Source organism: Schistocerca americana, chromosome 9 (genome assembly GCF_021461395.2).
Source record: "Schistocerca americana isolate TAMUIC-IGC-003095 chromosome 9, iqSchAmer2.1, whole genome shotgun sequence".
NCBI classification, from domain to species: domain Eukaryota; kingdom Metazoa; phylum Arthropoda; class Insecta; order Orthoptera; family Acrididae; genus Schistocerca; species Schistocerca americana.
The window spans coordinates 76101711-76124100 of NC_060127.1; the positions used below are offsets into that span (position 1 = coordinate 76101711).

At 42.4% G+C, this 22390-nt stretch overlaps 1 protein-coding gene across 9 annotated transcripts in view; it reads right to left on the bottom strand.

The window, feature by feature from the left end:
* The window catches only part of LOC124550884 (zinc finger and SCAN domain-containing protein 12-like), a 124132-nt gene that overhangs the window by 19342 nt on the left and 82400 nt on the right, over window positions 1-22390 (bottom strand). For all 9 annotated transcript variants that reach the window (XM_047125650.1, XM_047125643.1, XM_047125642.1 and 6 more), the window contains one exon: window positions 18419-18520. In XM_047125650.1, coding sequence (XP_046981606.1) covers window positions 18419-18520 — 102 coding nt within the window. The remainder of the gene's footprint in view (window positions 1-18418; window positions 18521-22390) is intronic.

Sequence of the window (22390 nt, forward strand, 5' to 3'; positions counted from 1 at the left end):
TAATCATGATGTGGGACTTCAATGCCCAACTGGGCAAGGAAAAAATCATTCCAAAAAGTTGTTGGAAACTATCCAGCTCGTAACAGAACTGATACAAAGAGCTGAAGTTTAGTAAATGTATGCAAGTAATTTGATACTAAAATCATGTCAACACACTTCAAAAATTACCTGCGATGCAGGGAACATGGATATCAGCAAATCTCAACTTGGTACAGCTTCAAGTTGATCATTTGATCATGTCGCCATCTCCATGTATAATTTTCAAGAAATCAAGAACATTAAGAGTCAAGGTAGGAAAGGATGTTGCTTGAGATCACATGAGATTTATTCCAAAACACGAAATCATGAAGCAAGTCAGTATGACTAAGATAATAAGGAAACTTTGTAGAAAAGAAATTTGATTTTCAAAGGATGCTGAAAGGTGTGAATATTAATGTCAACAATTTAACAAAAACAATTCACCACAGTGCATTTGAAATAGCTCCAGAGAACAGAAAAACAAAGAACAGATGGTGGAATAATAAATGCAAAGAAGTACTTAGACAAAAATGGAAGATTGTAACAGCTGGTACAGCAAGAAAATAATCAGTCATTGAAAAATCTATGTTTCAGAAGAAGCGAGCAGATAAAATTATTAAGGCACAAAAGAGGTACTCTGAAAAGGAACAACTTAAAAGTATACAAGAACGCTTAAAAAAATATTGTGTAATATAAGCTACTACAGTAGAGTCAATAGTTCAAGGTAACCAGGACTGGGAAGACCTCAAACTATTGTAAACTCAGACTATTGAAATTTATGTGGAAATAGGAAATAAAACATTGTTGAAAACAATAATGGGATCAAAATATGAACTTTATTAAAATGAAGTGTTTACATAAGGATTTACATTGGCAGAATAAGGTTTTAACTGAAGTCTCTTAAGAATTTACTTCATGGAATTATGGTGCAGTGTTTTTTGTTTGGTGACGCTGCAACATTTCTGCACAACAGGATCATGCCACTATGTGAAGAGCACATTGTCAGTTGCTTACCTCAGGCTGCTACTCCAAGCAGCATATGGTGGCCTAAAGTGCAGCATAGACACATCAGTACAATCTTGGCCTCATCACCCTCATCACTCTCACAGTGCATTGGGATGTTAACTTCCAATTATTTGAATTTAACAATTCAGTTATTCCACATTATCTACTTATTCACAACATGGCAACCTTCTTATTAAATCACACAATGGCTAATAATCTGCTTCATCAAAATCTAGTGTTTCTGTTTTAGTCCTACTTTCCTGCACAATTTTTCTCCGCGTCTTAGAAAAATGAATTTGACTACCTTGCTCAAAGTCTCACTAATATAGTGCACAAGGTCCTTCACAGTCACTTTCTTTAAAGCTAACACAATGCTTTCAATATCTTCTGAATTCAAGTCTGATTGTAGGATTCACAGATGAAACTACTTATTCAGGCATTCCAAAACATTCTGCTCCTTTGGCTGAATCAAATTGGTAACGTTTGATGGAAGAAACAAGGTGTGAATCCCTTCATGCTGCAGTTCTTCTACACTTGGATGTGAGAATGCATTAACCATTGTCAAAATAGTTTTGCATGGAAATTTTTTTCTTTTAAAAACTCTTTGCACTCTGGTACAAATGAGTTCAAAAACCAAATCTTAAAATCAATTAGGCACTATTTTGATGTCTGTAGATAACTAGAAGAGCTGACATGGTTACGTTCTTGAATGCTCTTGGCTTGGCAGTTTTCTCAGTCACAACCAGTTTCAGTTTGTGATCTCCATTGCATCTGAAGCTGCCATGATGACGAGCCTCCCTGCACTTTTTTTTTGTGACCTGGATCACTTTTTTCTTCACACATGGCAAATGTTTTTTCCAGCAACATTTTAAAATTTGAACCATTTTCATAATAGTTGTAAATTTGGCCATTGGCTAAATTTTCTTCAGTTATGGTTTTTTTCAAACATTACATTAAATTTCCAAACAGCCTCAGAGTCACCAGAGTTTTTCATTGCATACACCTAGCTGATGCATTCCATACCTCTTCTTCCACTTGTCGAAGCAATGCACATTAATGGCGAATTTGCCTTTACCTCCTGCAGTTTGTTTCCAAAAAACAACTCTCTCTCCAGCAAGATTGGGCCAGAAATCGGAGCCCCCTTCTGTCTTTGATCCATAAACAATATGAGCAATGCTCACTTCTTTTTTCAAACTGCAACTTCCTTATAGTTTTTTGGGCAAGAAATTCTTCAGGGCAGTTCTCTGAAGAGAACTGTTCTGATTTACATCTGTTTCTTTTCCAGTCACCAACAGGAACTTTGCGGACACCATAACTGAGAGCAAGCTTTTTTTTAGTTTCTGCTTTGTCAAGTCACTTCAGTTCACCTAACTTAACATTCATGGGCACAAATTTCCTTTTCTTGGTTACTGCACTCATTTTCAGCAGGCGTACAATCAAGGGAGGTGAGTGGTTCAAAGGCGGTGAGCTATGAGCTGGTGGGGGACATAGTTTCACCTTTTTATTTTTTTTTACGAGGCTCGGATGCATGGGAAATTTGAAATATTGAGACAGTACCATATTAAAAAAGCATTCAAAAACAGCAAGCCTGCATACATTCTGCAGCAACATTATGCTTCTGGAAAGAAAATTGAAAACTCACACTTAACAATGAAAATAGCTCCAAATTACAGGCAACATATTTCAAAAAGCTGTTGAACTGTGAAACACCTAGCAAACTGTAATTCCATGATAATATTCCCAAAAAAAAAAAAAAAAAAAAAAAAATTCAAAATCACAAGCATCAATATGATTAAAACAAACAAAAGGAAATTTGTGGCTTTGAATGTTAAATTAGAAGGAGTGAAATGACTTGATAAAGGAGAAACAACAGAAGAACTTGTGTGAATTTTAAAATTTTCCCGGCGAATTGACTGTTCAAACAAATTTCGGGCTTGCAGCCGGTCGTCGTTCAATACTTCGCACGATATTTCAACTGGGCACCTGCCAGTCATCTTCAGGTGAGCCGTCGCAGACTGGTGATAACGTCCTCCGCCCCGCAATATATAGCGTACTGTAACTATTCTGCGCATGCGTCGAGAACTTGATAGTTGAACCAACACTGTCCGGCGACAGCGCCCTCGCTGGTGGAATAGCGGAACTCAGTCGCCCTCTGCGTTGCTGTTTGCCACGGCCGTCGACGCACTCTATCGTCTTCGATTTGAGCAAATCGTGGAGGTGATGGGATTCCATGCACTGTCCAGCTGGTAGCCACTGTCACAGTTTAACAGATTTTCCGCCAGTCGTATTTCTGCGGGTTCTTTAATAATGTAGTCCCAGAAAGACGTTGCTGTGGTCAAAATCATTGTTTTCTCATACTCCATTGAACGTCCAGCAGAAATACAATGTTCAGCAATAGCGGACTTGCTTGGCTGCAAAAGGCGGGTGTAACGTTGATGTTCAGTGCAGCGTTCTTTCATGGTGTGTGTGGTTTGACCTATGTAAGCCATACCACATTGGCACGGTATCTTGTAAATTCCGGCCTTTCGTAGTAACAGATTGTCCTTAAGTGATCCCACAAGGTCCGCAATTTTCGATGGTGGGCGGAAAACCACTTTTACCTGAAATTTTCGGAGGATTCTTGCTATTTTAAATGAAGTGTTGCCAACGAAAGGAAGAAAAGCTAAAGATTGTTCCGGCATGTTCTCCTCTTTATTCACTTCCTGCTTCTTAGATTTAACTGTTAGTGCCCTGTTAATCTGCCGGATGGAATACCCATTTTCGCTGAATACTGTCTTTAGATGGGCGAGTTCTTGAGATAAGCTATCTAGATCTGAGACAGCATGAGCTCTATGAACAAGCGTTTTAAGCAAACTCATGGTTTGCGATGGGTGATGGCAACTCGATGCTTGCAGGTACAAATCAGTATGAGTGGGTTTCCGGTAAACTGAATGCCCTAGAGAACCATCATTCTTCCTTCGAACCAGCACATCCAAGAAAGGGAAACAACCATCTTTCTCTATTTCCATGGCGAACAGGATGTTGCTATGAATGGAGTTGAGGTGATGTAGAAACTCCATTAATTTATCTTCTCCATGAGGCCACACTATGAAAGTGTCATCCACATACCGCCAAATACTGTTGGCTTCAGGGCAGCTGATTCAAGCGCTCTCTCTTCAAAATCCTCCATAAAAAGGTTGGCGACCGAAGGAGACAGGGGGCTACCCATGGCGACACCGTCAGTCTGTTCAAAATATTCTTGATTAAACATAAAATAAGTTGACGAAAGTGCGTGCCTGAACAAAGCAGTGATATCAAAAGGAAACATGTTACCAATCAGTGTCAAAGAATCTGCAAGAGGAACTTTTGTAAAAAGTGAGACCACGTCAAAACTTACTAGAAGGTCTACACTGCTAAGACGAAGAGCCCCCAGTCTACTGATAAAATCAGCTGAGTTTCGTATGTGATGTGAGCACTTGCCTACGAAAGGTCTCAGTAAGGAAGCAAGATGTTTAGCTAAATCATATGTAGGAGCTCCAATGTTGCTCACTATTGGACGCAGAGGAAGACCCTCTTTATGAATCTTTGGAAGGCCATACAGTCTTGGAGGTACACAACCATGTGGTTTTAACCTCTTGATGGTCTCTTGCGGTAAGGAGGAGGAATTTAATAGTGCTGAAGTTTTTCGTTGCACACGTCCTGTAGGATCGTAATCAATCCTCCTATAGGTAGAGTCACTTAGCAGACCATACATCTTATCTTTATACACACCACGAGGTAACAAAACAGTTGCATTACCTTTGTCAGCTTTCAGTACCACTACATCAGGGTCCTCTCTCAGATTTCGTAATGCAGCCCTTTCTGCAGAGTTTAAATTACTATGTTGAGTAGGAGCCTTCAACAGAGCACAGCAAGTTTCCCTTCTTATTTCGTCTGCGGCATCCAAAGGAAGACGTCGTACAGCTTCTTCAACACCACTCAAAATACTTATTAATGGTGGTGCTGTAGGTGTAGGTGCAAAATTGAGTCCCTTGCTTAATACAGACAGCGTAGCGTCGTCCAAATTCTTCTCCGTGAGATTGACAACGGAACGTTGTACCATTAGCCCTTCTGGCGACGGATTCTGTGGCAACAGTCGATCAAATTTTGATATCTGCCGACAATTAGTATCATTGTGGATCCACTCGAACTTGGCCAAAGTCACTCCATCAACCCAGTCCCATGATACAGGAGAAAGATACCTTGCAACCTTCAGATGTAACTGGTAAAGTTCTGCTGGAATAGCATCTAACCTTCGTCTTGTATAGCAGATCCTCTCCTTGACAATAGCATGACTAGCCTTCTCAGTAATCTTCTGTGCAGTAGCGGTCTTAATGAAATGAGCAATTTCCTCAACTTATTTTATGTTTAATCAAGAATATTTTGAACAGACTGACGGTGTCGCCATGGGTAGCCCCCTGTCTCCTTCGGTCGCCAACCTTTTTATGGAGGATTTTGAAAAGAGAGCACTTGAATCAGCTGCCCTGAAGCCAACAGTTTTTTGGCGGTATGTGGATGACACTTTCATAGTGTGGCCTCATGGAGAAGATAAATTAATGGAATTTCTACATCACCTCAACTCCATTCATAGCAACATCCTGTTCACCATGGAAATAGAGAAAGATGGTTGTTTCCCTTTCTTGGATGTGCTGGTTCGAAGGAAGAATGATGGTTCTCTAGGGCATTCAGTTTACCGGAAACCCACTCATACTGATTTGTACCTGCAAGCATCGAGTTGCCATCACCCATCGCAAACCATGAGTTTGCTTAAAACGCTTGTTCATAGAGCTCATGCTGTCTCAGATCTAGATAGCTTATCTCAAGAACTCGCCCATCTAAAGACAGTATTCAGCGAAAATGGGTATTCCATCCGGCAGATTAACAGGGCACTAACAGTTAAATCTAAGAAGCAGGAAGTGAATAAAGAGGAGAACATGCCGGAACAATCTTTAGCTTTTCTTCCTTTCGTTGGCAACACTTCATTTAAAATAGCAAGAATCCTCCGAAAATTTCAGGTAAAAGTGGTTTTCCGCCCACCATCGAAAATTGCGGACCTTGTGGGATCACTTAAGGACAATCTGTTACTACGAAAGGCCGGAATTTACAAGATACCGTGCCAATGTGGTATGGCTTACATAGGTCAAACCACACACACCGTGAAAGAACGCTGCACTGAACATCAACGTTACACCCGCCTTTTGCAGCCAAGCAAGTCCGCTATTGCTGAACATTGTATTTCTACTGGACATTCAATGGAGTATGAAAAAACAATGATTTTGTCCACAGCAACGTCTTTCTGGGACTCCATTATTAAAGAATCTGTAGAAATACGACTGGCAGAAAATCTGTTAAACCGTGACAGCGGCTACCAGCTGGACAGTGCATGGAATCCCATCACCTCCACGATTTGCTCAAATCGAAGACGACAGAGTGCGTCGACGGCCGTGGCAAACAGCAACGCAGAGGGCGACTGAGTTCCGCTATTCCACCAGCGAGGGCGCTGTCGCCGGACAGTGTTGGTTCAACTATCAAGTTCTCGACGCATGCGCAGAATAGTTACAGTACGCTATATATTGCGGGGCGGAGGACGTTATCACCAGTCTGCGACGGCTCACCTGAAGATGACTGGCAGGTGCCCAGTTGAAATATCGTGCGAAGTATTGAACGACGACCGGCTGCAAGCCCGAAATTTGTTTGAACAGTCAATTCGCCGGGAAAATTTTAAAATTCACACAAGTTCTTCTGTTGTTTCTCCTTTATCAAGTCATTTCACTCCTTCTAATTTAACATTCAAAGCCACAAATTTCCTTTTGTTTGTTACAGAACTCATTTTCAGAAGGTGTACAAACAAAATTCAACAAAGGGAACAAAATAAACACTGTACTATACTGGCAATAATAAATCTAAAAGATCACTTTAAACAGGTAGTTTACTTATGTAAACAATTTAAAACCAGCAGAAGCATATGTGTGGGCTCATTGATATACACACATAACTAAGGGGAATGAGTGACTTGACAGGTGTTGAACAATGAGGTGGTGGGTGAAACAAATTAAGGATCAATACATTGCACAGTAGTGTGGTGTTTCCATAGGTGACAGCTGTAGACGGGCGCATAACGGAGTAAAATAGGGGCACTCAATTAAAAGGTGTCTTACCGTCCACAGCTGAGAGCAGTGGGGACAGAGTGGAGGAGGATCGCCGCTTAAAAGATGTCGATGGCTAAAAAGACAGTGCCCTATCTGGAGTCTAGTTAAAATTACCTCCTCCCGACGACGCGTTTGGGAGGAAGAGGTCCAAGCACAAGGAAGAGCTTTCACGTCCCGCAATTGATTATGGGGAAGTGCCGACCAATGTGCGTGCCATAAAAGAACAACACGACGACATAAAACGCTCCGTACATTGGCGAAGGGAATCAATTGAATAGCTGGCCGAAGAAGAGAGACTGCAGCCTTGGCTGCTATTACGGCTGCCTCATTTCCATAGATACCAACGTGTACCAGGAGCCAGAGGAACGCCACCGAGACGCCCCCCAGGTGGAGCAAGCGCAGACAGTCCTGAATCCGGTGGACCAGATGGTGGACAGGGTAAAGAGCTTTGAGACTGAGGAGAGAGCCGAGAGAATCTGAACAGATAACATACTGTATCCGCTGATGGCGGCGGATGTAGTAGACAGCCTGGAGAACAGCGTAAAGCTCTGCAGTATAAACCGAACACTGGTCGGGAATCCGGAATTGATTTGGGGTGTCGCCAACAATATAGGCACTCCCTACACCAAACGATGTTTTTGAGCCATCAGTGTAAATAAATGTGGCGTCCTTCATTTGTGCACATAGAGCAGAAAATGCCCGACGATAAACAAGTGAAGGGGTACCATCCTTGGGAAACTGACAAAGGTCACGGAGCAGGCAGATCCGGGGACGGAGCCAAGGCGGTGCTGTACCCCAAGTTGTCAAGAAGGTTTTAGGAAAGCGGAAGGAAAGAGAATGGAGCAGTTGACGGAAGCGGACTCCCGGTGGTAGTAGGGAGGAGGGGCGGTCTGCATACCCTACATCAAAGCAGGAATCGAAAAAATGTCATGGGCTGGATTAGCAGGCATGGAAGACAGATGGCTAGCATAACGACTCAGATGAACTGCTCGCCGGTTGGACAGCAGAGGTTCAGCAGTCTCAGCATAAAGGCTTTCCACAGGGCTGGTGCAAAAAGCTCCAGACACTAAACGTAATCCACGGTGGTGGATAGAGTCAAGACGAAGAATAGACGGCCGAGCAGAGGAGTAGACTATGCTTCCATAGTCCGAGCGCACTAAGGCGTGATAAAGGCGGAGAAGGACCACTCGGTCCGCTCCCCAGGAGGTACCATTCAGGATGCGGAGGGTGTTGAGGGATCGCAGACAGCGAGCCGAAAGATAGGAAATGTGGGAGGACCAGCACAGTTTTCTGTCAAACATAAGACCCAAGAATTTAGCGATGTCTGAAAACGGAAGGTTGACAGGTCCTAGATGTAAGGAGGGTGGAAGAAACTCCTTACGTCGCCAAAAATTAACACAAACGGTCTTACTGGGAGAAAAACGGAAGCCGGTTTCGATGCTCCAAGAGTGGAGGCGATCGAGACAGCCTTGAAGACGTCGTTCAAGAAGGCTGGTCCGTTGAGAGGTGTAGTAGATCGCAAAATCGTCCACAAAGAGGGAGCCCGAGACATCAGGAAGGAGACAATCCATAATTGGATTTATGGCAATGGGAAACAGTACAACACTCAGCACGGAGCCCTGGGGTACCCCGTTTCCTTGGGAGAAAGTACGGGAGAGAGTAGTGTTCATCCGCACTCTAAATGTGCGCTCTGCCATAAATTCGTGAAGAAAAAGGGGCAGCCGACCTCGAAAGCCCCAAGAGAACAGTGTGCGGAGGATGCCTGTCCTCCAACAGGTATTGTATGCTCTCTCCAGATCAAAAAATATTGCTACTGTTTGGCGTTTCCGGAGAAAATTGTTCATGATATAAGTGGAGAGAGCAACAAGATGGTCAACTGCAGAACGTTGCTTTCGGAATCTGCATTGGGCAGGTGTTAAAAGAGTGCGGGACTCCAGCCACCAAGCTAAACGGCAATTCACCATACGCTCCAAACCCTTACATACACTACTCATGAGAGAAATGGGGCGATAGCTAGAGGGGAGATGTTTGTCCTTTCCAGGTTTCAGAACAGGGACGACGATAGCTTCCCGCCATCGTCTGGGAAAAGTACTGTCAGTCCAAATTCGATTATAAAGGTGAAGGAGGTAACGCAGACTATGGGTTGATAAATGCAGCAACATTTGGATGTGGATACCATCCGGTCCCGGGGCGGAGGAGCGAAAAGAAGAGAGTGCATGTTGGAGTTCCTGCATGGAGAAATCAGTATTATAGCTTTCGCGATTTTGAGAGAAGAAAGCAAGAGGTTGCACTTCCGCTGCACGTTTCTTCGGGAGAAACGCTGGCGGGTAATTTGAAGAGCTCGAAATCTCAGCAAAGTGTTTACCCAAGGAGTTAGAAATTGCGACGGGGTCCACTAACGTATCACGCGTGACAGTGAGCCCAGAGACCAGGGAGAAACTAGGCGCGCCAGATAACTGTCGAATTCGACTCCAATCTTCTGAGGAGGGAGTGAAGTTGTTAAATGAGCTAGTACAGAATTTCCAGCTCGCCTTCTAGCTATCGCGGATGCGCATGGAACTGCTTATAGCGGATACAGTTGGCCAAAGTAGGATGGTGGCGGAAAACGCGAAGAGCACGTCGCCGCTCACTTATTGCATCACGGCATGCCTCGTTCCACCAAGGAACTGGGGGGCACCAGGGCAATTCAGAGGTGCGTGGTATCGAACGTTCCGCAGCTGTAAGAATAACGTCGGTAAGATGTGTGACCTCACTGTCGACGCTAGAAAAGTGACAGCCATCGAATGTCACTAGAGACGAAAAAAGTATCCAATCAGCTTGGGCAAACTTCCAGCGTCGCGGGCACATATATGGCAGTTGAGGCTGCAGTCTAAGGACACATGGAAAGTGGTCACTCGAGTGTGTATCAGCAAGGGCGAACCATTCGAAGCGCCGAGCTAGCGGAACAGTACCGACCAAAAGGTCCAAATGAGAGAAATTTGTCGTGGAGGCAGACAAAAATGTAGGGACCCCAGTGTTGAGGCAAACTAGATTCGCTTGGTGGAAGACGTCTAGCAATAGTGAGCCACGTGGACAAGGATGTGGAGATCCCCAAAGTGGGTGGTGGGCATTGAAGTCCCCAACCAGCAAATAGGGGGGGTGGAAGCTGACCAAGAAGATGAAGGAGATCAGCTTGTGCCATTGGTGTGGACGATGGAATGTATACAGTACAAAGAGAAAAGGTATATCCAGAAAGGGAAAGACGGACAGCGACAGCTTGGAAGGAGGTGGTTAAGGGGATTGGGTGATAATGGAGAGTATCATGGAGAAGAATCATGAGTCCACCATGGGCTGGAGTGCCTTCAACAGAGGGGAAATCAAATTGGACGGATTGAAAATGGGGGAGAACAAAGCAGTCATGGGGACGCAGCTTTGTTTCCTGAAGACAGAAGATGACCGGCGAGTAGGATCGTAAGAGGATCGACAATTCATCCCGATTGGCTCGAATGCCGCGGATATTCCAGTGGATAATGGACATTGGGTAAAAGGAAAATGGAGGAAGGTGACCAAGGTTGCCGTCAGCTCAACAACTGCTCAGAGCTTGCGACCGGCAGCATTGAATGGCATTCAGCCGAAGGCAGAAGATCCTGATCCATAGGTTGTTCAGGAGCAGCTCCTGCCACCAGCGATCGGCTGGTTGATCGGCCGCCAGCAGGGCGCCTCAGTGACACAGAAGACGGCCGAGGGCGATTTCCGCCAGGTGGTGCTGTAGATGAGACACGCCTTGGCGGAGAAGGAGAGGAACTGGGTTTCTTTGTAGCCTTTTTGGAAACATGATGTTTAGATGAAGGAGGAACAGATGGTTGTGAAGTTGGGGTACGTAAAAAATCTTCACGAGTATGCTCTTTTTTCGAAGTCTTGGTGTCTGACTTTTGGGCTCGAGATTTAGCAGAACCCGATGAAGGCTGAGCCATAGAGTGGGCAGGCGAAAGTGGTGAGGTTGAACGGGCGATCTTTACGCTGGGCGATCCGACGACTGTGGTACTAAAGGTGAGGTCGTAAGTCTGCGTGGCCGCCTCCTTTGTTGGCCGAGGAGAAGCAAGGACAGTGCTGTATTTTCCTGTCTGAGGCACGGCAGGCTGTTGACTGGCGAATCATTTTCGAGCAGCAAAGGTCGACACCTTTTCCTTCACTCTGATTTCCTGGATGAGCTTTTCGTTTTTAAAAATGGGGCAATCTCGAGAGGAAGCAGCGTGGTCACCCATACAGTTGATGCAGCGAGGGGATGGAGGTGGACAAGCACCCTCATGGGCATCCTTGCCACATGTAACACATTTGGCCGGATTGGAACAGGACTGACTCGTGTGATTGAACCGCTGACACCGATAGCAACGCGTAGGGTTTGGGACGTAAGGGCGAACGGAAATTATCTCATAGCCTGCTTTGATTTTCGATGGGAGTTGAACTTTGTCAAATGTCAAGAAGACAGTGCGGGTTGGAATGATGTTTGTGTCAACCCTTTTCATAACTCTATGTACAGCCGTTACGCCCTGGTCAGACAGGTAGTGCTGAATTTCTTCGTCAGACAATCCATCGAGGGAGTGTGTATAAACAACTCCACGCGAGGAATTTAAACTGCAGTGCGCTTCAACCCAGACAGGGAAGGTGTGGAGCAGTGAAGTACGCAGCAATTTTTGTGCCTGAAGGGCACTGACTGTTTCTAACAACAAGGTGCCATTCCATAATCTGGAACAAGACTTTACAGGACCTGCAATTGCATCGACACCTTTCTGAATAATGAAAGGGTTGACCGTGGAGCAATTTTTGTGCCTGAAGGGCACTGACTGTTTCTAACTACAAAGTGCCATTCCATAATCTGGAACAAGACTTTACAGGACCTGTAATTGCGTCGACACCTTTCTGAATAATGAAAGGATTGACCGTGGAGAAGTCGTGACCTTCGTCAGACCGAGAAACAACAAGGAACAGTGGCAACGATGGAAGAACTGTCTGTGGCTGAGACTCAGTGAACTTACGCCTGTGAGCGGACATAGTGGAAGGTGAGGAAACCATTGCGGAAGAATCCCCCATGATTACCGGCATCTCCGATGGTGCGCTCCTCCCTTGTGGGGGCCCTCTCTGAGGGCACTCCCGCCTTAGGTGATTGTTCACACCTCAGGTCACAACTCCCGGCAAACGGACGGAGGGACCAATCGGCACTTTCGGAAGGTATCAGCTCGGGTAATCACCCCTCCCTGGGCCTGGCCGTTACCAGGGGGTACGTACGTGTCCTACCTGTCTACCCGGGGTGGGGAATTACGCGTTACCTTGTCACCGGCTACGCATAGAAATGCGTGGGTCGGCCTTCAGACACGCACAGGGAGGAAAAAAGAGAAAGGGAAAGGAAAGAAGAGGGGTCTCAAACGTCACAGCGGAGGAAAGGGCAAAGAGAAGAGGTAAGGAAAAGAGTAGGACAGAAGAAGGACGAAGACTTGCATGCGGAGAAAGCAAAGAATTTGTTACTGTTTCGAGCGTCCGTCTCCGGACGTAGGCACAAACCATACTCCCAGAGGGGGAGAAAGGGAAGGAAAGAGCCAGAGTTGAGAGGGGGGGGGGGGGGGGGGCGAAGACGGGGGATGGGGAAGGATGTGGAAAGGGAAGGTATCCAGCCCCGGAAAGGAAGGAAGGCGACATTAGCTCGGGGTCCCGTGCTCGCTACGCACGTATCCACAAAAGAGTTGTGGACCCCCTGGGGGGAAATTCACCATTAGTGTGGGCTGGCTCAACAGGGAGAAAAAAGAATTATGGAGTGTGTTAAGTCAATGTACACGAAGAAAAATTCACTGATGATTCTGAGGCGATTTGGGAATTTATTGGAAAGTTAAAAAAAAAATCATAAGTGAGGAACATTTCTATAATAAACAAATTTACAACTGTGACGAAGCTGGTTTAAATTTCAGAATGTTGTCAGGAAAAACACTTTCTTCGTGTGAAGAAAAAAGTGTTCCACATTACAAAAAAGTGAGGCTTATAGTTATGGCAGTTTTAAATGCAACTGGAAACTACAAACTAAAACTGATTGTAATTTGGAAGTCTGCCAAGACAAGAACATTCAAGTAAAAAGTTTTTGAAAGAAAAGGGGTTGCAATGCAAAGCCATTTTGACAATGGATAATGCATCCTCACATCCAAGTGTGGAAGAACTGCAGTGTGATGGGATCTGCACCTTATTTCTCTCATCAACCATTACCAGTTTAATTCAGCCAGTGGATTGGGGCATAGCAGGATGCGTGAAGAAAAAGTATTGTCAACAACTGCTAAAATCGATCTCGAATTCCGAAGACATTGAAAGCATTGTAAGAGCTTTAATGAAAGAGTGTATCTGATTTTCTCACTCCAAGATTCAGTTTCTGTTGTGGAAAAAAAAATTGTCTAGGAAAGTAGCCAGAGCACAGAAGCTGAAGATTTTGATGATGAGGATGATCACCCTTTGTGTAATTTAATCAGAAGGTTGTCTGGGTGTGATGAGGCAGAAAATAAGGAAATAATTGAGTGGTCTAATTCAGATGAACAGTTGGAAGTTACAGACTCTTCTATGATTGACATGGTCAGCATCCCAACACATCTGCGAATGATGATGATTATGATGATGATGATGATGATGATGACAATGCCGAGACTGTACCATTGATGAGACACAAAATGGCTACGCTGTATTCGAGGCCACCAAGCACAATGTGAAACAACAACCTGAGGTGCCATCAACTGACATCCTGCTCTTCAGACAGTGGCATGATATTGCTGTGTGGTAACATTGCAGCTTCACCAAATAAATGACACTCCACCATAATTTCATGAATCAACTGTTACTAGACTTGAGTTAAATCCCTTATTCTGCCAGTGTAATTACATATGTAAACACTGTTTTAATAAACTTCATAATTCAGTGGCTGCATTCTTTTCAGTATTGTTTTATTTCTTTATCCTACATAAATTTCGAAAGTCCTGAGTTTTAAATGTTTGGAGGCAGTCCTGAGTTAGTTCACCTTGGACAATGGAGACTCTATTGTACCTGTAATTGCAGAGGAATTTTGATACTGTGGTGTTGTCCACCATAAAGTAAAGAGCCAAAGTGAGGTTGTTATCTCACAGAGCAATCACAAGAAATGACAATTGCTGCAAGTCACAATGACGAATAAGCAAACACCAGCATAGCCACACTCACACACATTTTGCTATGCTTCCACATCTTCTGGTTAGTTAGTGTTAAATGTAAGCTGACGGAGAGACCTGTATTTTGTCTGCATGAAGTAATATGTCATTGTTCAGACAGCTGCAAATGCTCATGACAGTCCTTTGGAAATTGATTGTACAAAGTTAAGCAATTCAGTCTGTCTACACTACCCTCCGTAAGTTTGGAAACACCATGCCGCATATCAAAATGGAGCAAGATGGAAATGATTTATGGGAGTTATTGGCTAGAATACAAAACAGTATGCTCAAATAACAATTAACAATGATACTTATGGTATTGTACAGAGAATTATTGTACATCTACATACACATTGGTACATACTGGTATTGCTCAGTTTTACATAAACTGGCAATACCTGACTAATCAGTTCCACTAAACATGCCAGGTGGCACCAGCGGAAAGAACAACTGCGTAGAGATACGTTGTTTAAAGTTTTGTTCAGTTGTAGTTCTGTTTGTATAAAGGTGAGATACACCGCAAAAGAAGGTAGCACAAACAGTAAAAGAAATTGAAAACAGCCCCAAAGTGCCAGATCCTTAGTGATTCATGGGCCAAAATAATCACTTTGCACCAAGAAGGCAATAGTGTCTGATAAAAGTCAGATTACTATCAGCGAGAGCATCAAGACCATATGCCGTCAACCTCGCTCAGGGGCACCCATGAAAATATCAAATGCTAGGAAAAATTTTGGTTATGACCAGAAAACTTAGATTTAAAACTGTCTGAGAACTGACTGCTGTACCAAATGCAACTAGGGATACACCAGTGAGTGAGTCAACGGTGGGACAGTGCCTGGCAGAAAACAACCTCCAGGGTTATGTAGCAGCAAGGAAACCATTGTTGCACCCTATTAACAAAAAGAAAAATGACTTCCATGGACTGACACACCAACACTGGACAGCAGGGGATTGAGAAAGAGTTTTATTCACTGATGAATCCAAGTTCAAAATATTTGTAAGTAAATGCTATCAACTTGTATGCTGTTTACACCATGAAGCTTGAATCCTCCATGTGTAATTCCAACTGTGAAGCATGGAGAGGATTCTTTGATGGCATGGGGATCTTTTGGAGGGAATGAAGTTGGAGATTTGGTGGAAGTATATTGAAAAATGAACGAAAATGTTTATCATGTCACTTTCCAGTGACATGCCAAGACATCTTGTTTATGTCTGATGGGGAAGGGTCTAGCAACAAGACAGCAGTACGAAAAATGTATCCCACTTGTGTCAGAACTATTGAAGTGTCTGTAGGTTCACAACATGGAACGGCCTCCCCAGTCCCCCTAATAGTACTCCAATTGAGCTAACAAGGGATGAGTTGGACAAGAGGATCTGAAAACAGGGAATCATGAATGGGAAGTTATGCAGCAAGAATGGAGACTAATTCCAACTGAAGTGCTAGCAAAATTGACCTATCATATGCCAAGAGTATAGAAAACAGTGATTAAAGAATATGGTGGCTATTTTGAGGACTCTAAAATTTATAGTTACATTTATCTAGGTATTGTTTGAGCTTAACAAACATTTAGAGAACAATGCAAATATATAAAGTATTTCCTTTCCACTGTCCATAATCAACTGTTGTTTCCAAACTTATGGAGGGTAATGTATATGAAAAGCATCCACTGCTGCACGAGACTTCTGTCATGGTTCACCTTTGTCAATATGGACTTCACTGAGTAATAGATATACTACCTGACAGTACGGTCATAACAGAGTAAGGAAGGTCATAACAGAGTAAGGAACACTGAACTAAGCAAAATTTTCCAGATAACCATAAATTAGAGATGCACCATTAAGGAGCTACAATTGCATGGAAATTAGCCCACTAAGTGAATGTGTTTGGCTGTGTGTAGTACTGCAGTTTTTCAGAAGGGTAAGCCAAACAGTTCTTCAACAATGCAAATTTTGTAGTGAGGTTGGAGGCAGGAATTTCAAGCATTTGCTAGATTTGTTAATTTTTGAAAAATAAGTGTTTAAAATTTAATTTCTGTTCTCTTTTTCACCACTGTCTTAGTTTACACTTACTAACCTATTGCATCTGTTAGGCTAAAAGTTGTTTTGTCATTAGTAAAAATTAAAAAGTATGCCTTTTATTTTGATTTTAACAAATTTGCATCTTACAGTAATATGTCGACTAAAACCTGTTATCTTAACTGTTACAGAATAAAGTCAAGGGCTGGCACGCCAGTCGGGAATGAGAGAGCAGAGAGGGCTGTGAAGAAGACGTCAGCCAATTGTACGCCGACCAACCCGTCTCCAGGACGACAACATGACAGTAGCAGCCAACACATGAAGAGGACAAGTGCCACGCCCGACTGATCGCTGCCCAGGCGAAGAGAAGCATCAAGACTACCAACCAGAATAGAAGTGTCAACACTCATTACTTTGCTTGTATTACAATCGTTACACTGAAGAAGCTAGGCAGGATTCAGCATTAACAAATAAATGGCATTGTGGTACTTTTAAACATACAAAGGGCATTCAAAAAGTTCTGCACAGTTGTCTCTAATTTTTTTATTTTTTGCAGGAGGAGAATGAAATGTTTTGTGAACATACTTGGAGCATTTAACTACACATTGAGCCCTCTGAATGTAGCGTCCATCAGCTGGGACGCACTTGGCCCAGCATTCTTCCCATGATGTAAATGCACTTTGGTATAATTCTGAGCACTGACTTTTACACCATCGCTTGACAAAGGAAATAAAGGTCTTTCGCACTATCGAGTGTTTTACCGTGCAGGTGGGCCTTCAGATGACCAAAGATGTAAAAACCAGGCGGAGCCCAGTCCATACTGTAGGAAGGATGAGGAACAATTTTCCAATTCATTTTCCTGATTTTCTACTGCGTCATAAGGGCTGTATGGAGTTTGGCATTGTTGTGGTGTAGTTGATGAGCTGGCCCTGAAGCTGTGGTGTGTGGGTCTTGATGGCATGTCGCAGCTTGTCCAATGACAAACAGCAATGGCCCCGGGTAATCGTGGAGCCAGGTTCCAAAAAGTCCATGAAAATGACACCACACTGATCCCAGAAGGAGAAGGCCATCACCTTTCGGCCTGCTGTTCGTCAAAGTCTTGGTTTCTTCTTCCGAGGTTCGGACAGAAACAACCATGTTTCATCCTGGGTAATGACACTGTCAGAACACTGTTTCCACTCTTCAGTAAAGGTGTTCATGAGACCCTCGCACACATCCTTCCTCATCATTTTCATTTCTCTTGTCAATAATCTAGGCACGCAATGTGCACAAATTTTCTGTACCCTAGTCACTATATCAATGATACCACACTAACCAATGACAAAGGAGTCTTTCAGCAAGCTGTCATGTCGTCACACATCTGTCATTTTGGATGATTTGATCAATGGTCTCCTTATTCACACCAATCACTGCCGTCAATGGTCTACCGCATCGTGGATTGTCCAGTAGAGAGAAATCACCTTCTTTAACCCTTAGTGACCACCGCTGGATACTGCTACGATCCACTGTGTCCTCCCCATAAACAGAGAGCAACTTCCTGTGAATCAGTGTGGCAGAGTCATCGCTTGTCTTGAAGGGGAACTCCATCACTGACCATTGTTGCAACCTGACATCTGCTTCATGGTCCATTATACTTTTATACCAACTTATAGCTAAATGTTCCAAGTATGTTCACAAAAAATTTTATTCTTCCCCTGAAAAAAAAAAAAAAAACAACAACAACTATGCAAAACTTTTTGAACACCCTTTGTAATAGAATTAATAATCCAGCTTTACCCAGTAAACATCAGACTATTTACGTCTCACATATCTGTGAGCATTTACGTCTAACATAACCATTAATATTTATGTCTAATGTAATCACCCCTAGCTTTTATTGTTCAGCTGAAACCATCACATCAGCTAATTTAATAACTACTCATATAGTCCTACTAAAATTACTTGATAGTTGACACATCAGGCACTGTAGCTGGCTTCCTCCAATCAGAGACACAACGTTATGTTACCAAAAATACAACTCACGTTAAAGGCGTGCTCGTTCACTGACCCCTCGTCTTCATCATCCCTCACCTTCTCAATATTGAATGTGCTGGGCCCAAGAAAATCTTCAGAAGGTGAACATTCCTGGAATGGTTTGAAAAAAATGCTTCATAAAGACAAGAGAAGTAAAACAAAAGTAATGCACTGCAGTCGAATTAAATCAGGTAATGTTGCATGAATTAGATCAGGAAGTAAGACACCAAAAGCAGTACACAAGTTTTGCTATTTGGGCAGCAAAATAACTGATGATGGCTGAAGCAAGGTGGATAAAAAATTACGATTGGCTACAGCAAGAAAAACATTTCTGACCAAGAGGAATTTGTTGACACTGACTATAAATTTGTGTCTTAGTAAGTCTTTTCTGAAGGTATTTTCGCATTGAACAGAAATGAAAGACAGATGATCAAGAGTTCAGATAAGAGATGAATAGAAGCTTTTGAAATGTGGTGCAACAGAAGAATAACAAAGATTAGCTGAATGGATCGAATAACTAGTGACGGGGCACTGAACTGAATTGGGGGAAAAAATTTATGGTACAGTGGGATTAATGAATTGGAATTTGGATTGAGGTGGGAGGTGTGCTAAGCTATTCGATGCATTTGTGCAAAGCCGCTGTGGCAGAGCAGCATAGGTGTTAGTGCATCTGCCTAGTGAGCTGGAGAACGGGGTTCGAATTCTGGCCTTGGTACAAATTTTTATTTGTAACTTTAGACACATACATGACTAAAAGGAATCATCAATTTGGTAATGCAGAGTGACTGAGGCTTCAAAGCAGTAAGCAGGTTGAAACTGATATGGGTTGTTGTAGTTATGCAGAGGGTAAGAGACTCACACATGGTAAACTAGTGTGAAGAGCTGCACCAAACCAATCACGTGGAGACAACCCCAACACACAACAAGGCACGAGAGAGGCAGCAACAACCTTTGAGGAAAAACCATAGAGAAAACTTTGCCCACTTCCTTTGATTTACAACGGTCCAACAAATTCCTTTAATGAAGTAATTACATCTATTAGCATAGTAGTGTACAAGCATCATATAGAACATTTATACTTTAAGTGCAGACATCACAATCAGTCCAGCATATAACTTTTCTGTTGAAATGCATTACAAATCAACAACGAGAGTTGATTTAACAATGATTCACATGGTCGTGAATGGAATGTCACATCACCTTCTCGCCAGAAAGAACATCAACTCCACATCCCATCTATCAAACAGTGTAACACTAAACGATGCAAGTGAGCCCATGGGAAGGCTGCCCATCTTATCAATGGTTTAGAAACATAGTATTTCCATGAAGGAACTGTTAACTGTGGTAGAATTTGTTAATGGAAGGAGCAAAGTGAATAAAGGATGCTCTCACCGAATGTTGTACAGTTAACGTTGCACAATGGTGGAAAATGAAAGAAAAGGAAACCTACATACAAAGTTTTCAAAAACAACAGTTATTCGCTCAAGAATATTTCAATACTGACATGAAAATTTTGTGCTCATGACAACACAATATTGGTTAATTTTAATGACATAATATGAAACTAACAGTTTCTATGAAATGTAGTGAACTTGTCGTGTAACAGGCTATGTTATGGATAATAGTATGTCACACTCAAGGTTTAACTTCGTCGACGACGAAATATCTCAGAATATTTTGTAATGTGTAAGTTAGGCACAAAGATCAGGCAACCCACTCTGTGGAAAATGTGGGAAATTCTGTGCACAGACAGAGTAATCCATGGCTGCCGTATTTCTGGCAAATGGTACAGATGTACAGAATAGTGCCACAGACAACAATGTGTGACTAGTTTCTTTTCTGTGCAGAGATATCAAATGGTGTTGATTTGGACCATCAGTAATGATCTGGAACATAGAGAACATTGTCAGATCTGGCAATTGCAATTTGTTGCTCTGCCAGATGTTAACGTGAAATGTTGTTTATGATGTTAAAGATTAAGTAAGTTAAACTGACGTCCAAGTATTTGTTGATTTGGTGAAGTCAGTTGGGAGAACAGCCTCTCTTACAGCTCCACGCATAACTGCCAGGCAAAGAACAACAATTAACGGGGCACACCAGAACCGAGTAGCAAGTCTGGTCCGCTACTGCAAACAGTGACCAAATTATTTAAGGAAATCTTGAGTATTCAGAACACCACACAAGACGGTGTACGCACTTGCACATACTAGGTATACAACCAAGCCACCATGACATCGCAACTCTACCATTTTCTCAAAGCCTGTCCATGGCATAAATCTGAGAGCAGCAGTTGTAACTGATAATCATTTAATATTGAATTTTAAGTTTGACCTTTTTTCTCTCGAGGCAAAGCTTTCCATATAACCTTAAAATGGCCAACGATTTCTGGTGTAAGGACTGATGCCGTAGATTGGACATGATACGTAAATATCCTACTTTCAAAATACCAGAAACAGTTTTCTTCAATGACGTCCTGACAACTTGCTACAACAAATCATACCATGGAGGCATCTATAATGTGGTGCATCAACTACACTATTTTTTGTAGTACACAAGTACAAAACAAAAGTTACCAGATATGACAGTTAAGGTTCACAGATGTATAAAGCAACTTGGCACCTGTTTGGTTAGCTTCTTCTATCAGCCAATCATAACAATAATACACAGAAGATTGGAAAAAAAAATTAAGGATGTGTTAGCAGAGGACCAGTCGCACTTTAACACAGTTAAAGACATAAGAGAGGCAATTCCGATGTTGCACTCGACAATGGAAGCAAGACTGGGAAAAACCTAGACACAGTCAAATGCTCTGTCAACCCAGAAAATGTGTTCAGCAAAGTAAAATGGTGCAATATGCTCAAAATTCTTAGAAAAATGGGAGCAAGCTCCTCGGAAAGATGGTCAATAGCCAATACAGAGACGAATCTAGAGGGAATTATAAGAATGAGTGACCAAGAATGAAGTGCTCAGAATAAGAAGGCTGTAAGACAGGGATGTAGTCTTTTGAACCTACTTTTTGATCTGTACACTGAAGAAACTATGAGATTAGGTTATATTAAATTCAGTTTTTGTTCCATAGACCCAAAAAATGAGATGATTCTTGTGGGTGTGGAACATGCTAGAAAGTATAACATAAAACATTTGAATATAATACTTACTACCCTGATCATTTTTCAGGAGATTGTTGAAATAGGTGAATACGATGCTGTAAACTGGAAAAATAATATTTACATAGTTAACATGCTGACAGAATGAAACATTGTTATACGCTATTAATAAATCTATCATACACAAAATACCTAATCTTGATTGTTGTGACCAAGTGCTGTCAAAACTGAAATCCACCAGATATTTTTACTTAAGCTGGCTTAACATTCTCTGTTATGATATTCATCTATGGAGTAGAAGGAGTTGTCTATCAAAGAGTCTTTCAAACTCTGTTTTAACTGTGCTTCATCTGAAACCAAATTTTTAATGGTTGCTGGCAATTTATTGAAAATGTGTGTTCCTGAATATTGGACCCCTTTTTGGACCAATGTAAATGATTTTAGGTCTTTATGTAGATTTTTCTTATTCCTAGTGTTGATACTATGTATTGAGATATTGTATGGAAACAGAGATGTACTACTTGCAACAAATTTCAGTAAATAATAAGTATACTGAGAAGCAATGGTTAGAATACAAAGTTCCTTGAATAGGTTTCTACGAGATGTTCTTGAATTTACACCACAAATGATTCTTATCACATGCTTTTGCACCCTAAAAACTTTTGTTCGGTTTGATGAGTTGCCCCACAATATGATCCCATATGACATAATAGAATGAAAGTAAGCAAAGTATGCAAGTTTTTTATATTTATATCTCCCACATCTGACATCATTCTCACTGGAAATATAGACTTGTTTGGGTGTTAGGCAATTCTGTGGTATACCCTTCCCAACAGAATTTATTATCAAGCTGTAATCCCAGAAATTTAACACT